The sequence below is a fragment of the Magallana gigas genome, chromosome 9 (assembly GCF_963853765.1).
Source record: "Magallana gigas chromosome 9, xbMagGiga1.1, whole genome shotgun sequence".
Taxonomy (NCBI): Eukaryota; Metazoa; Mollusca; class Bivalvia; order Ostreida; family Ostreidae; genus Magallana; species Magallana gigas.
This window is the reverse complement of record NC_088861.1, coordinates 30298268-30315868: the sequence shown is the minus strand read 5'-3', so window position 1 is coordinate 30315868 and position 17601 is coordinate 30298268. Positions and strand designations below refer to the sequence as shown.

The 17601-nt window shown below is 35.0% G+C and overlaps 1 protein-coding gene across 2 annotated transcripts; it reads left to right on the top strand.

The window, feature by feature from the left end:
• Positions 1–101: 101 nt before the first annotated feature.
• LOC117691419 (dynein axonemal heavy chain 5-like) lies at positions 102–12872 on the top strand. 2 transcript variants are annotated; one of them, XM_066071359.1, is made up of 15 exons: positions 102–225; positions 1593–1625; positions 2940–3180; positions 3566–3751; positions 4138–4335; positions 4612–4728; positions 5054–5165; positions 5660–5790; positions 6439–6453; positions 9791–9908; positions 10307–10479; positions 10787–10915; positions 11103–11312; positions 11699–11863; positions 12077–12872. In XM_066071359.1, the coding sequence occupies exons 1-15, from the start codon at positions 113–115 to the stop codon at positions 12386–12388; spliced, it is 2253 nt and encodes a 750-aa protein (XP_065927431.1). In that variant the 5' UTR covers positions 102–112; the 3' UTR covers positions 12389–12872. The 2 variants fall into 2 exon arrangements, with proteins under 2 accessions (XP_065927431.1, XP_065927432.1); XM_066071360.1 differs by lacking the exon at positions 1593–1625 and having other exon boundaries at positions 12077–12871.
• The last annotated feature ends 4729 nt before the right edge of the window (positions 12873–17601 follow it).

Below are 17601 nucleotides of genomic sequence, written 5' to 3'. Positions count from 1 at the left end.
ACCAGTTCCACAACCTGCAGGTTCTCGCCACGCACTTCGAGTGGTTCCAGGAGAAATTCGAACGCATGCCTAAAGATGGCCGCGAGATGGAGTGGTGCCCCTCCCCGATAAGATGGACAGCAAGGACTTCGCCCCTATGAAGCGGCTGCTGGTGGTGCGTGCGGTCAGGAGCGACCGTCTAATGCAGGCCTCCACCGTATTCATACACAGGGTGCTCGGCAAGAAGTAAGTTGCCGCCACATTGGGCATGATCGAATCCTCATTAATTTCTCTGATATGTTTCACAGTTATTTTATTTTTTTCGTTGGTTTTTTTTTTCACTTTTAATTCACATATATATGAATGCATTTTTTATATTGCTTTACAATATATAGTCAAGTAACCTCACCATATAAACTTGTATATAAATTTATATGCTTTAAAAATTTTCACCCCCCTATTTGAGCCCCACCCCTCCTTCCCCATTAACCTCTTAACTAAAAGAAAATTCTACGAACAGTAAAAAAAATTTTCCCTTCAAGATGCTTGTAAAATAAATTTCAACATTTTATACCTAAAACTCAACCCCAACCCCCCCCCCCTCAAAAAAAAAAAGAAAGAAAGATCTAACTGCCTATTAAACCTTTAACAAGTGGTCTATATTTTGTATTCCTATATTATGATCACTGTGTCTGCACTTTCAGCTGGTCTAATGTAAATTTAAAGAAGGACTATAGTGGGTAGGTGATTTAACATTAACACCGTGTTAGATATTTGGGTGGAGGAAAGTGAGGTGAAGACTGGCTCTATCAGTGAAGTTTTATTGACCCCAGTGTCTTAATACAAAATGTTGAAGAGACTTTTGGGTGATGCTCACAAATTTGATTTTTTTTATTTTTGTGCTGTACGATTTATTTTCTCTGTTGGTCCCCTGAGTAAGGTTTAACTTAACTGTTTTTAAGTGGTTGTGTGCATGGTTTGTGATACTGTAAATTCCTTATATTACGCGAGTACCTAATTCTGCGATCCCGCTGGTGTGTATCAAATATAAATCGGGAGAATATTAAATCGCGAAAGTGGAACTTTTCACCTTATTTCTTATAGTTTTCAACTCTCGGATATTACATGTAATGGCGAGATTTTAAAATCTGCGAAGGATACTTCTTGTGATTTTACCCGGATATTAATTCCTGGCATTTAATTAGGAATTTACGGTATATGTTGTAAAATTAAAACCAATGTTGAGAATTTTGTCAATAACAACATATTGTAGATATATGGCGTACAGCCTCAGATATTGGGATTATTACTGAAATAAAGATCAAGAACATATTAAAATTGACAGGCATGGACATGGAAAAAAAATAATAGAAGAGTATAAAAATTAGTTGTCATGCTGTTCTTAAAGTATTGTATTTTAAAGAGCAAAGTGGAGAGAAGAGAAGAAGAGAAAGATCTGTAGACTTTGGCTTTTTTGTCAGTGGAGAGAGAGAGAGAGAGAGAGAGAGAGAGAGAGAGAGAGAGAGAGAGAGAGAGAGAGAACAGGAAGATATATCAATAGCTTACTAATAATTAGCTTCATCATTGATTAATTCCTGCGCTATTTTCATCAGCATTCTCCAGGGCCCAGAGCAGGATTACACGGGGTAAGCTGGGTGTGTGATGCATGGGAGGGGCAGCCACAGTGCCCCTCCAGAAAAAAAATACACTGTCTTCCCAGAATGCATAGCATCTGTCTCGTGTCTGCTGTTGCATTAAAGTCTTGTTTTTTTTACAAGGTTAATGTAAATGATTTGATTTTACGTACTGTTTAGCTTGAAGCTAGAAAACTTTTGAGTAGATTTGTGTTTTGAGTGACTCTAGGATTCAGATAATCTCCTGAGAAATTTATGTGTTTTATATTTTTAAATTATGTGTTTTATATATTCTTAAATTATTTCAATTTTAAGGTAAAAAATTTGAATTCCAAATTCAATTGCTTGCAGCTTAGTTTTGAATGTGTACATATACCTATTTAATTGCTTTTATTGGATTTTTACAAATTGAATACAATTTAAAATCCCAAAAGTGCAGTTCCTTCCTTTGTGGCTATATATAAAATCCTTTCCTGGAAATGTGTGCTTTAGATTTTGTGATGTTGATGATCAGTTCATTGAATGCGAAAATAATTAGATAAAAAACTTAGTAGGGTGATTCAAACCACATAGTACAGAGAGATGGGTGGTGGGGAAATTTCTAGAAATCTACAAACATTCGGGTCTGCTAGGTGGCACTGTGTACAATGTTAACATAAATTAACTGTCATCTTTACGTTGCTGTACATGCACATGCATTCACTATAATTGTCTGTATTAATCAACCTGATAATTGATAATCTCTTAAATGAAGTCAATTTTTTGGAAAGGGAAATTTATTTAATATATGTATTGATCAGTGCTACATTTCAAACAGATCTATAATACTGTAAATTTTAACCAATTTTTATTCATGACAACTTTATTTTACAATTTACAAGTGACAAACTAATTTGTGGCGACTTATTTTCGGAACTTTTATAAGTAGAATTAAAGCTTTAAAAAGCTAGGGCATTTAAGGACTTCTTTATAATCAGAAATATTTGCGACTCATTTCATGAATTTTAAATTTGTGAAAATTCCCTGCACACAAATAAAGATTGGTTTACATACATGTATCTGATTTACAATGGTGTGCATGTACATGAGATTATTTGCAAACTTGATCAATGTTTTTCTTTTAAGATAAAAAAAAGTAGACCGGTATTATATGACACCGGTACATGAATTTTTGTATCTATAATATTGAATCCATTTCTTATTTCAGGAAAGAAAAAAAAATCAAGCATAAAAAAATGCCTTGTATTGCGCTAATTATTGATTAAAATTTTACAAAATATGAAAATACCTGGAATTAACGAGCTTTCTGTCTTGCACATGTGACAGGTACTATGGTGACATGGGACTGGACCTGTCGGTGATGTACAAACAGAGCGCCCCTGTTCTCCCCTCCACCCTCTCCCTCCCCATCCTCCTGCTCTACTCCTTCGAGGCAGAGGCCGCCCAGAGCCGTTTCCTGGACTTCTCCGGGCGGCGACAGGCACCGCGACTGATGGTCACCATCACGGACAACTCCCAGGCCACGCGCAGCAAGGTCAGGAAAACCATCAAGAGAGCCATCGCAGAGGTAAGGTGGATGGTGTCTGGTCTTTGTATTTCAATAAATTATGCTGAAACAGTTTGGACTTTGAAATTAATTGTTAAACGTTTGAACTTTCATATTCACTACCCAGCATTAGTTGTAGGCAGTTTGAACAGTTTTGAAGTTATTTAAGCTCAATTCTGATTTGCCTGTTAGGAATTTAAAGTTTATAATTCTTGATAAATGAATGAAAGTCATTAGCTTTTAGATTTTTGATTGTCACTTTCTTACTTAATTACAGGGCAGTGGTTTAACGCAGGCTGTCCTTAGGAAACAATGAAATCCAAATTTTTTAATTGTGTTTTACACAATGAAAACATCATTAAAAATCTTGAGTTAACATTGACACTATATTTAACCTGTCTTCCAGGGATCCTGGGTGTACCTCCATAATGCTCACAATGCGCCCAACGTCCTGAACAGTCTGGAGTCCTTCCTGGTGGAGAAGCCCAACCCTGAGGGATTCCGCCTATGGGTGGCGTGTCAGGCCGACCCCGAGGTCATCCCAGTCAGACTGCTCCAGAACTCCATCAAGGCTGTGGTCGACACACCAAAGGTACAGTTGCCTTAAGTTCTCATGAATGAACTGATAATGATTTTGTTAATTTTTAGAAGTTTTCAAATTTGATTGAACCTAAGGATACAATAAATATAAATCATGATAAAATTAATATTATACTTTGGTTTTTTATTATTCATGGAGAATAATTTTAGGCTCTTTTTGCAAAATTCAGAGTTTCAAGGATGCATAAAATAGTGGTTGTATTTTAAGTGTGGCTGAACATGTTTCTAACTTCAACAGACAGTTGATTTTTGAGAATCAAGTTCAATCAAAAATAAATCTGTGAAAATTAGGTGTTAGATAAAAAATAATGAAGTACATTAAAATACGTATGATAAATTTCAAATCTGACCTTGACCTTTCATGGTTGACCTTGACAGGTGATGAAGGACAGCATGATTCGGTCGTTCTCCTGGTTTGAGCCTGACATACACAAACAGTCGTCATGCCCAGAGTGGCCGGTGATGCTGCATAATCTGTGCTTCCTCCACGCGGCCATCCAGCTGAGGGCCAGGTTTGGACAGGGGGGCTGGAACTGTCCCCAGGACTTCTTCAACATTGGCTACAGCTGTCTACAGGTAAGACATCAACTGTCAGGTATGAGAACAACTGTCAGAAATGACATCAACTGCTCAAGCCAGCTGTTTTATTCCCAATTTACTGACAAGGCAGGTAGACTAATAAATGGTCGCATGCTGGCATGTTTTAATTTTCTTGCAAACCAGAAAAAATAGGCAAAAGAAAAAAGGGTTATCAAGCATCTTTGGATTTATTTCTTGAGAGGATATTCTTTAATAATTGATTTGTTTTGTAGAACAAGGTTGTTTTACATTTTACTGTTTAATTTTTTACAGGAGGCACTTGCAATCGTTCAGAATGAGTTCAAGGAACCACTGATCTCAGTGGCGCCCGACGGCTCCCAGAATTCTCGCTCCGTCTCCTACAACGGCATCAGATACATGGTCGCTGAGGTTGGTAACCACTTTTTCTCGATCCAGCTTAGATAAACATGAATTTTATAAGATTGATTGTTTATCAGTTGATCAGTAGAGCTTATTTAGAAAGAGACTTTTTAATTTACATTTAATGGTAAACCTTAAATTGTTAATCCCTGCACGGCCATGATATTTTGCATTAGTTTTAAAATCCTATCGATTGCATTAGAATGTCTGAAAATTTACATGAACAAGAACATTTGTGTGTGTTTATTTACTCAATGGAATGTAGTTTGCCACCAGAATAATTTTGTGTGTGCTTTTCCCATGCAATCTTTTATTGTTCATTTCGCGTTGACAGATCGTGTACGGCAGTCATGTGACAGACTTCTATGACCAGCAAAGTCTGTGTGCTATGGTGGACTTCTGGCTGTCCTCAGGGGCCCTCAAGAGGGACTTCGAGGTCAAAGGACGTAAGTTCTTTGGTATTGTTTATAAATATACAACCTACCTATATTAAGCCATTAAAGAGGGCTCGATGGTCGTGGCCAATTTTAGACTATTTTAATCTCCTAAAGAAGAAGAATTCTGTAGGAAAATATAGCATATCTAAAAGCTAAATTATTTGAATTTTTCTTATCCAAATGATAGTTTGTGGCCAAAAATATGGTATTTCAAATTTTAAGGCAGATCTAATGGTTGATTTATTGACCACCCAGCCTCCTTAAATTAGCCTTGAGTATTTGTCTGCCCGTCTGCATCCGGAATGCTATTGTTGTTTAGCTGCGGCTGTCATATGTACAAAACTCTATTGATGTTAAAAATGTTAATTTCTATTACCGTAATTCTATATCTGAATCAATCTGTGGTCCTATAAGTTAGTCTTTGAAAGTTGATACATTCCGTTGCCTCTTGAATTTTCTTTTTCCTCTGCAACATATTCATGAATTATTTCATGTTTTTGCAGTGAAGTACCGTCATCCACAAGCTTCCTATGATCCAAATGTTCGGCTGAACACCCTGATCCAGGCACTAGATGGCGCTCCGAATCACAATCTGGACGTTCCCGAGGGCTGTCACATACACCAGACCATCGTGGTAAGTCATGCGCCCCAATTATTCATCACTAATTCAGTTTTTGGCCTGTTTGCATATCAGTCACTTTCGAACATTTTCACTCTTTCGACAATTATTCAGTGGAACTACTGGGGCTAGCTTTTCTAGTCGGGGATAGCTGTTTCATGGTGCTCTGTTGATGTATATCTATATATATCTTCCTTTATGTTTATATTGGGGGGAGGGGGGGAATGAACTAATCTATAGAGTGACCCAGAAAAATTGTTGTTAAAAAATATGTTCATCCAAATTTGGTACAGAGACACTTTAAATTTTTAATTTCATTTGAGATTGGAAAAATTTCATTTCATTTTCGACAGTCACTTGTGAGTTTGATTAATACGGTTTGTCTATTATTAATGCATACTTGTACATTTTATCCTGCAAGCTGTGCACAGAATTGAAATTATTTAAGAAAATAAGCATAGCTAAAAATAAAAATTGAAAAATGATACAAATTTGTAAGCCAATTTTTTTTTTAGAAGACACTAAAATTTTAACTTTTTAAATTTTTAGATTACGTAGAGCTAATTGTATTAATTAATTATGAAATGCAATTTTTTCTATGCTTTTTTATCGAATTGAATGATTTTTTTTTTCATTTGTTTGTCTTTTTTCCTTGCCTAACAGGATGAACTTAGTGCGGTAGGCAAAATAACAGTGTGCAAAAAAGTGTGACCATAGCCAAAATAATTCTTAACATGTTACTACTACGATTAACTCCCCTTAACTCATCACCTCATGTTGATATTTTTTTTAAAACAATGGTTGAAACCAGAACATAGCTTAATCCAGCAAATTTAGAATCCCTTCAACTGGACTCTGATCTTTTATTCATTTTTTTCCTCTCACTTATAGAACATGGTTTCATTGAAATGTAAAATTAGATTATTGATATTCTGAATTTGGAGAGATTTTTTTTTTTAGATCATCGTTAAATTTTACTTTGATTTTGTACAATGTACATGTCAAGTAGAGAGAATATTTTTTTCGGGGGATATTTTAATTTTTATGAATTTGAATCCTGTAGTTCAAAAGAAAGGTAGGGGTCTGTGCACTTTTTATATTGAGAAGTATACCAAAGTTTTTAGAGATTTAATTGCTCCTAGTCCTGCAATTTGATTATAGATCAAAAATGCATGAACAGTGAACACTTAAAATTTTCATATTTTTGCATGAAAAATGTAAATATATAAATCTTCATGCTGTGATCCTAGTAAATTTCCCACCCCAATCCCATTTCTTCCATTACAAAATGTATTCATGTGTAAAATATTTTTGTTTTTCATTTTATCTTTGTTGAATAATTATTCAAATTAAACTTTAAATCTAAGCTGTCATGTCAGAAACAACACATGAGTACATGAGGTTCTCTAAGAGTCCTATTCCAAAATCTATGTTTCTATTTGACCCCCCCCCCCCCATTTTCAAGACAAAATACAACTAAAAGGCAAACAGTCCATTCCAAACAGTCCATTCCCTTTATGTCCCTCATCAACTGATCTGCTTTTTATGTCAAACACAATGTTATCCTCTGCCTGCCAGTCTTGGAGTGATTGGGTCCCAGAGCTACTATATTACTTGCTGACTACTGTAGCTGATTTTGACTTTATATATATATATATATATATATATATATATATATATATATATATATATATATATATATATATATATATATATATATATATATATATATATATATATATATATATATATATATATATCATTACAAATTAATGTTTTTGATATATCACACAAGCCTCACTCAGTGTAATTATACCTTGCAGTATATCACTATGGCTGCTTAATGCATGCAACTTGCTTGGAATTATATATTTAAGCTCACAATTTTAATAGCCATTTTGATGTCACTTGACTGTGTTACTGGACCAGGTAAATTTAATGGAGTTCCTTTCCCATCTGTCTTAAATTTTTCATACATATGTACATGTATTTGTACATATACAATGTGTACCATAATTTCATTTTCAAGTTGAAATTTGAATCTATTCAGTAGTTCAAAAAGTTTAGTGCCCTTATTTTTATGTAGATTTAGTACATTTTTTTCCTTTTTGAAATATTCTTTTTATAAATGTAAAAAAAAAATTGCTAGCTTGAATAGGGGGAAAAAATCCATCTCAGTTACGATCAATGAAAATTTTAGAATTTTGTCAATGCACTGGTAATTGAGAGACATACATTTATAGAAATGAGTTTTTGTCGACTTGAAAATTTTTGTGTCTATTTGAACGCTGCAATATCAGGGCGGCCCGCATCCAATAGAGGTAACCCCATCTAGGCTTTTCCAAGAAACACCCTCGTAGACTTTGCAGTCCTTAGTTACTAGTTTATTCAGAGAGTTATGTTCTAGAACACTCATCTATAGGAATGCAATCACACTTAGAAATGATGTAGAGTTTCTAATGTAGCATACATAGTTTCATCCTCGGCAACCCAGGTGTGGTTCACATTGAGGAAAGGACTATATATGGTTTGAGCCTAAAATGGCCCCCTAAAATGAACATTGTCATTTTACTGTAATTCTTTGTTTTTTTTGTACAAATATACATTTGAAGTTGTTTCATAATTTTCATTTTGATTTTAGTGCCCACAATTTAAAAATATGACATTATAAAGTTTACCTTTTCCCGCCATTTTCTCATTTTTAGCATAAAATGGCTTGTTTTGAGGCAGTTTTTCTTTAAGGAAACATTGAGCGACTTCTTGAGCAAACAAAAGATTTTCACCAAAGATGTATCTTTCCAAAACTTATAAGTGACAAAAGGTTCGTTCTTGTTCAAAGAGTCGCTCTATATTTCCCATTCGAAAAAAGATAAGAAAAATGTCAATTGTTGGTTGATTTTGATTGAATTATAAAAATAGCGTCACTTCTGACGTCATATAATGCCAGTGAGTGCATATAAATCAAATAAATATGTGAAAAACATATTTCATGTCAACTCTCTTATAAAATAACACAACAAATTAATGTACCTGAATCATTTTAAAAATTGCGAATTTTGGGGGCCAAATTTGACTAAAATCATATATAGTTCTTTGTGTACTTAAAACCGAGGATTGTCACGATGAAAGGATCGAGTTGTAGATTAAATTGTTATAGATTAGGAATTAAATTTTGTGCATTTTTTGCGAGGTGAAGATCATGGTACATCGGATTAAACAGTTTATATTTATGTATGTAATTAACTGTCAATATATGTAAATTTGTATTTCAATTATAGCTCATGTTCAATATTTATATTTGGGTACAGGATTAAGGGAGAGGATAATAATTAATAGAAAAATTAATGTATGAAGTTTTAATCAATTTTACTCATTGGTTGAAGGGTATTTATTGTGTTTTTAAATTAGCATACAAAATTATATTTATTTAATACATGTACAAGTATATCGGACAAGTACAATTTGCATTTTGGATGAAAATTATACACTAGATGAATTTAACTTTCATTGAGTCCAAATTTAAGATAAAATTACTTCTCTTTCTCTTTATTTCTTTCCCTCTCTGTCCCCGGCCTTTATTTCTCTCTCTCTCTCTCTCTCTCTCTCCTCTCCTCTCTCTCTCTCTCTCTCTCTCTCTCTCTCTCTCTCTCTCTCTCTCTCTCTCTCTCTCTCTCTCTCTCTCCAGTGTGAAGTGTATAAATAATAAATGTGCACAATTGTGGTCACCTGCTTTTTTAAAACTTTTTTTTTCATAGCATTAAAAGCACTATGATTTTATTTAATGGTATACATTTTGATATATAGTAGGCATTAAAGCTATCAAAGATATTATGCAAAGTGTGTTTTGAAATTATGTTTCATATATCATATTTCAATGCACTTAAATAGACTCTATAGCACTCATTAGGACAATTATTCATCTGAAATAAAAAAGAATAAAAGCTGTGCAGCAAATGTTTGATGTAGCTGCAGTTGACCTTGCAATGAAATAAAAATGGCTTTTTTTCCCTGACAGACCCTGCTTGGAGATGACCAGTACGTGTTCACGCGGCTGAACAAGGTGTTCGACAGCATGCCCTCTACGGTGACCCTGTCCCACAAGATGTTCCCGCGACCACCCACCCCGTTCGACGGTAAGTTATCATGTTTATTTGATTAATCTGCCAGACATTGTGAAGGACTATTTGTTCTGTGCTGCATATGAAGTACATGTACTCATGTTCTATAAATTCCTATTTAGATTATGTTAATTTGAGGAAGGAATTGACATCTGCATAAAATTTCCAGAAATGCCCTACACAGATTTTTTTAATCTGGCTTTAGTTTTTCTGACAGTTGTGAACTATATATATTGCATTACAAAAATGTTTGGCACTTGCAATTACCGGTAGATATTTTAGGATTCTGCATGATAAAAAAAATGGCAGAATCATAGAATCAATTACTAAGTATACTCACATTAAAACAAGGAAAATACAGTACTTAGTTTACAATTCGAGTTTTTCATGAAGATTAACCTTTCAATTTTCAGGCCCAGCCCAGGCAGGAATCAGTAAAACTAGTAACAACCCATCCGTGGTTCACCAGGGGGTCTTCTCCACCGCCAGCTACGCCACCCACAAAATCCGCTTCAAGGACGTGGAGCTGTGGCAGATCTGCAACGACCTGCTGCAGAAAACGCCCAAAATCGGCAACAGTAGCAAGGTACTCATTAGACAAGGGATCGGAGTACATTAATGTTCAACCTTGCTATTTGATTTTCAATACTTTTTCTTGTTCTGAAGTTACCATTTCTTTTTTGTCCTAAAATCTATTGGACACACAATTAAAATCTAATATGTTAAAATGACAAATGGTGACAAGAATTTAGAAATCTGTTAATCATTATACAGTAACAGTAATAATGATGAAACTGCTTAGAACAAGATAACCATGTATTATCTTCTTGGTTCAATATCTAGGAAATATTTGACATTTATTTAAATATATATAAATAATTTCATTCTTCCAGTCTTTCCGCGAGTTTGTTGTGGAGAAAATCCGTAAGCTGCCAGGAGACTACCCCATCTTTAATGACTTCATCATGAAGGAGTGCGAGATTCTACATCAATTGTTAACTGAAGTCAGAAACACCCTCACAGTGAGTTTATATTTTTATAACAGAGACTTTAGATTGAAATGTGATTTTAAATTTAAATATTTCCTTAAGTCTCTAAATGTCAATGGGGGACCATACAACGAAATGTTCGGTTGTGACAATATGAAAATACCTACTTCAAAACAATTAAACATATTTTGTTACGAAAAACAACTGCTGTGGTTTTCAGACAATAAGAAACGCCTGTGAGAACAATGTAATGGGTGACCAGTTGAGTGACCATTATCTGTCTGCCGCGGACGACCTGTACCACCTGAGTATTCCCAGGATCTGGTGTAAGATGACCGGCACCACGGCACCACCCTACACCTACAACACCGCCCAGTGGCTCCGTGACCTGGAGGACCGCTGGAAACACTTTGAGAAAATCCTCAGCATGGTAAAAAAAAAACTCTTTTATTTATATTAAAACACTGTTCTAGCAAAGTGCTAGGGATGACCAATACAATTCATCAAGACTGTAATTATTTTAAAAATCATTTTGTGCCATGCTAGAGGATTGAAACTGACTATAATTAGGGATGAAATCATTATAAGAGTACGGGTATATACAGTTCTTTTAGTTTACAGAGCAATTAGTATATCACCTTCGCCTGTGTTAACATTTACTGGTATTTTATTGGCTAATGTTATTTTACTTTTAATGCGTGAGCAGGGGTTGGAAAAATTGGAACCATGTACATAAACAGTTAAAGTTATTAGCATCAATGACTGCAATTCAAGATGTATTTCTTTTTAACATTATTTTGATTTCAATGTTTATAGGGTAGAAAGGCAATGCCAGCCTACTGGCTAGGAGCGTTTTTCAATCCTAGAGGACTCCTAGCTTTGCTGAAGCAGGAGGCCATCAAGAACTACTGTGGGGACAGGTCAGGCAACTTTGAACAGTTCACCTTCCAGACTGACACCACATTCAGAGACTTTGGACATGTAAGTACATTTGATCTGTATGAGAGCACAACTAGTGCTCTAGGAAATGAATGGACAATTTGCATACTAAGGTCATTTTATAACAGTAGCTGCTTTAATAAAAGGGATTCATAAAGTACTGGTTTGTCTGACTATGATATTCAAGGAAAATTTTATTTATGTACTGGTATATAGATCAATAAAAATAGCCACTTAAATGTTCTTGTTTAATAGCTCCTCCAACCTCCACCAGAGGGTGTCTACATCCACGGAATCCACCTATGGGGCTGCTCCATCGAGAAGACGACCAATGAGTTCCAGGACCAGGCCTCGCGCCAAGGATACGCCCCTCTCCCCGTCCTCCATCTCCAGTGCTACCCAGTCAACGAGAAGCCAGCCCTACAGGAGCCCTCCTTCCAATGTCCCTTGTATGCATCCAGAATTGCCCCACGTGACCCCATCATGGAAATCGACATCAAGAAGGAGGGAATTCCGCCCATGAGGTGGGCTCTGCGCGGACTGACTGCCACTATATGGCCGTATTAAATGACAAAGAACAATGTAGTGTGGCTGGAGAGTTTTGAATTTTCTCTCTATAAATTGTGACTGTTTTAGTAGTGGTTTTGATTAAAGTTAATTGACTGGTATAGATCTGATTTTCCAAGATCTTTAGTAAAAAACTGTTGATGGTTTTATATTATTTAAATGTGATTCTTATATATATATGTTTTTTTTTAACTGGTATGCAATACATTATCATAGCATTATGTAGCCAAATCCCATTCCATGGTTTAATCGCCTATTAATTTTGTTTATGTGAAAATCCGTCCAGTTGTGTTTCACACTGTGATAAAATATATAGGGAGGACTGTAGACTCCCTAAAGCCTAGCGATTTATTTATAGAATGTTGGTTTTCCTTGACAGTGATGCATTAAGTATTTGTTTATACCCTTGTTGATATTTTATATATTTAAAATATTAAAAGTATGTATATTTTTTTCTGTATTTTCATGCCTATGTGTCAAAAGTTTTACAAGCTATTGATTTCAATTAAAATTGAATGTTGTTGAAGAGGCAGATCTGTGTTATTCTTTAATTGGTTCTTCTACCCCTAATATCATTTTACGAGGTAAATTTCCATAATATACAATTCTTATCTACCAGATACAATGTCTTGTCATTGTGCCACTCAAATGCCACCTTCTTTATACATGTATACATTTGCCTCTTGACCAAGTCAATGTCTTTCGTCTTTTTTCACATGTTCGAAATGCTTGGTACCAAGCAGTACTGATGATAATCAATTTATTTTTAGAATTATGTCTGCCAAGATAAATTAATGTCCATATATTAAAACACAGAATTCTCAGCATATCAAGAATACGTTTAAAATTCATAATATTAGTAAGACAGTTGCCTTTACTCTCAAGTTTTATAGCTAAACAATAATTGTTTAGAGGACCCTGTTATTGATGACCAGAAATTACACTAGGTTCCCTTTATACTTCAGTCAGCACCAAATATATGTCTGTGCATCTCTTGAGAATGGCAACAGGGTATACAGTCATGAACAACATACCATCATTGATATCCCATCTAAACAATCGGAGAGAAGAGTCCTGGGTTCGAGTCTACTTGTGGTCATTCTTCCTATTCTATTACACTTTTTAATGGTAACCCATCTATACAACAGAGAGACTATTATTTGACAAAATTGATTCCATTATGCATTGTTCGTCCCAATGTATCCATTATCTTCCACAAATGATTTAGTTCTGGTATTAATCAAAGGACAACTACTGTAAACGTATTATATTTACATCCATTAGCAGTGGAAGATCGTAGGCAGAAGTTCTGGATTCTAGAGATTTTGTATGGTAAAAATGAAGTATTCAAAGCTAGACTTTTGTGATATTTCTTGTCGGGATAATATTTATCGAATTACAAGTTTTTAAAGGTTTAAAAAGATCTATACAGTACACCCAACAAAAGCTTCTACTTTGCAGAGATCCTTTTACCTTTGAAAAAAGGATCTAAATAAACAGCTTTTACAGAAAATAAAATCTTGTTGAATGATGTAAATGAAGTTTTTTAAAATTAATAATAAACACATGCCAGTTGTATCACAAGACCTTATCTTAATACTCCAAGGTGGTTGCTTGGTCACATTTGAATCCATGGGGAGCGTGAATGAAATGGGTTTTCTAACTTAAACGTTACGTCATTAAAGCAACGATTTTTTTTTCTTAATATACCGTTAAAATCTGTCATGTAGAAAAATCTCGTAGGTTTTGAAAAAATTGATTAGTAAGACTCACAAGCTGCCAAAAAGATTATGATTTAACTTTATTTTGACATTTTTAGGGGAGAGGGCGAGCTGAATGCCCCCACTCACCATAAATACCCCTACATATATAAGTATGCATCATTTAAAAGACGTTTATTTTATGATTTTGAATATGTTGGACAAACGAGAGTGTCGAGAACAAACTTGGATAAGTCATGTATGCAAAATTGGCATCTGACAAATGCTTGTAAAATTATAACAAATTACATTGTAATGAATTAGGCAGCATATTATATTTAAGATTGAGACACTAAATACACTACCACCTCATGTTATACATATGTCATACTGATAAGCTGTAAAGCTTAAAGAAATAAAGAATTGAATTGAATTGAGACACCGATTTAGTTAATTGTGTTTATTTTTAACTTCGTTGAAATAATTATAACGTACATATATAAATCATCTTGGGATGTTAGTTTTACAATTTTGACTAAAATAAACAATAAATGTTAACTATACAAACTAAAGATAAATATACACGTATCTCCATGATTATACATCATACGTAGATTTCATAAGTGCAACACCTCCCCTACACATACACAACTTTACAAAAAATGACCAGAACAAATACGATTAACAATGTCAGATTTTGACATGCCATTTTTTATATATATATATATATACGTTCTCGTCAGTAAGTTCATAAAATTAATGTTACAGTAGATCCTGAATTCCCTGTCTGGTAAATTTTAGGTTTACAATATTGATTAAATTAACAAATAAATTTGTATTAGACTAAGATAAATATACACTTATTTATTGGGTTATACAAATCATAAGTGTAACCCCCCCCCCCCCCCCTTACACAGACACAAGACAACTTTAGAGAAAACCAACCAGAGCAAACACAATTAACAATGTCAGTGTTTGAAATACAGGAATTCCATACTCCTTAATTGTCAGTGAGTTCATAAACGTAGATCCTGAATTCTCTGTATGGTAGCAGTTTGTATTTTATTTAAGGGATTTTGTCTGAGTGACTGTTGGTATGAGTACAGGGCAGCCTGGAGGTTCCCTGCGATCTGTTGACAGATCCCCAGGATCTCCCAGGAGATGTCTCTGAGTGGTACAGGTACTAACTGTCCCTGATCATGGTGGACTAGGACCTGTAGATCATCTAAAGCTCTCTGTGCTCTCAGTGTATCGACATGACTAGAGCACAAAAACTCTAGCATATACAACAGTACGCGGGGTGGAATAAACAAGAAAGGTGTATTGTTTTGTTTACTAGACTGTTGTTCTGGTATTAATTCATTGATATAAAAGATATTATCGTTAAGTTTGATATTCTGTGCTACAGCCTGTCTCATCTTCGTAGACAAAGACTGCCCCCCTACTGCCTCGGTATACCTCTCTCTGTCAACATGACTCCCATACATCAGATATGGCTGTTCTAACTTGACCTTTGTTATATCTATAACTGATAAAGCTTCCCTGTATCTGAATGTTTTGTAATAATACATAACAATGTATAACATGTCAGACACACACCCAAACCTAGCAGCTATTTTCAGCATGTGACAAGCCTTTTTGTCTACAATATACAACTGTTTGTTAGAACCTGTGTTAGTGTACAAGTTGTGTAACATAAATACAGTACACCGAAGGACGGTGGCTGTAAGTTTCTGTAACATGACAGTGTGATACTGTGTCAGGGGTAAACCTGTTGACTCTTCCACAGCATTTAGGTACTTTCTGAATATCCGTAGGTCTACTGAGCCTATTGAATCATTAATAAATATTTCATTAAAAATATCCGTATCAAGTTCAACCTCAGAGATCAGAGTGTGTTCAACGGTACAGATCGTGAGTCTGGGATTACACAAAACATTAATGATGTAGGAATTTATGGAGGGACTATGTAGAAGTAATGCTATGCCCTTCTCATACAATATATACAGTTGCGTGAATAATGTCCTTTGTGCTTCACCATAGATATTGTTCAGAAACATGTTGTTTTCTGGAATAAAAAAATTAGGACAATTTCCCTCGTACACCCATTTAAGGAGAAGTTTAAAGCAGACCCAGAAAGCGACCAGGATATTTTTAGGATGCCAGTAAGGTAGAGCATTTTGTTGAATCGCCCAGAAAACAGCAGTTTTCATGTGATAAGAACACAGTAGTTTATCTCCATCTCTTAATCCTTTGTTAATGATTTCCTTTAAGAATAGTTTTAGCAATCCATATGTTAAGAATTGTGTGCGATTCATTGAATACACAAGTTTGTATTCCGCCTGTGAAAAAGAAATTCTCCATTCGTTGTCTGTATGATTTCCTAGTTTGTGTCCTATTGCTACAAAGTGACACCCATTTCTAATAATATCGTTTACAACATGAGGTGGGGGCCATGAGTGACACCTGTCTATCCATGAGGAGGCAGACGGAGGCCAGAAATCACTGACAAAGCAATGGGCATAATCGTATTCCACTTCACCATGTGATCCGCTACTACATGGTCCGTGTGGCGTAGAATCAGAGAAAATAATAGAACACGTGACCTCTCTGTACTTTGAACTTGATATATAGAGCATTCCATTTATCCTTACACACGCTGACATCACTCCATGACTAGTTCTTTCTAATGGTAGCCATAGTAAAGTGAATCCTGGTGGACTCTCAGAACTGTCACAGAGAATCAATGTGTGTTCTTGTGTGTTGTAAAACTGTACTTGAGAGAAGTCCCAGATCACTAGGTGGTTGTTTAGCCAACGCATGTAGTCCAGGTCTGATCCACTCAATCTAAATCCTTCTCTACGACTCCCACTCAGCATCACTGTGAACGGTCTATTTAACATTTTGTTGTACTCCAACATCTCTACAATGTCCCGCATATCTCTCCTGGAGGCCACCTGTTGTGGGGTCCCCATCTTGAGACACATTCCTATATACACCGACTCAGATATCTTCTGAATAGCCATTTTACTGAAAATTGAAGTATTTGTGTACGATATTTCGTGTTTGTTTTCATTGCAGTAAAATACAATTTAAATCCGTACAGGTTTCTGTTCAACAACAATGTCTACTTACTTTTATTCTGTCCCGTTATAGTAATCCATTGCTGGGGATTTTTGTGTTTTATTTTTAGCCTTAGAAAATCCCCGAGTAGATTGAATGAGATTTTGCACAGGTAGAAATAAAAGTATGTGGAACACTACGACTGTCGTATGTAACATCTAAAGATACTAATATTTCTTCATCAATATCATATATATATATATTATTTATGCATTGATTTTTAACTGGTATGCAATACATTGTATCATAGCATTATGTAGCCATTCCAAAAATCCGTCCAGTTGTGTTTTCACTCTTTTTTAAAAAGATTTAGATACTCCCCAACACATAACGATTTGTTTATAGAATGTTGGCCTTCACTGACAGTAATGCATTAAGTATTTGTTTACA

What these genes read in the sequence shown, in the direction of transcription:
- LOC117691419 (XM_066071359.1), top strand. Translation starts at nt 113, where the DNA reads ATGGACAGCAAGGACTTCGCCCCTATGAAGCGGCTGCTGGTGGTGCGT. An exon ending in TCAGATACATGGTCGCTGAG is followed by an intron (nt 4,729 to 5,053) that starts GTTGGTAACCAC and finishes TCGCGTTGACAG; the next exon opens with ATCGTGTACGGCAGTCATGT. An exon ending in GGACTTCGAGGTCAAAGGAC is followed by an intron (nt 5,166 to 5,659) that starts GTAAGTTCTTTG and finishes ATGTTTTTGCAG; the next exon opens with TGAAGTACCGTCATCCACAA.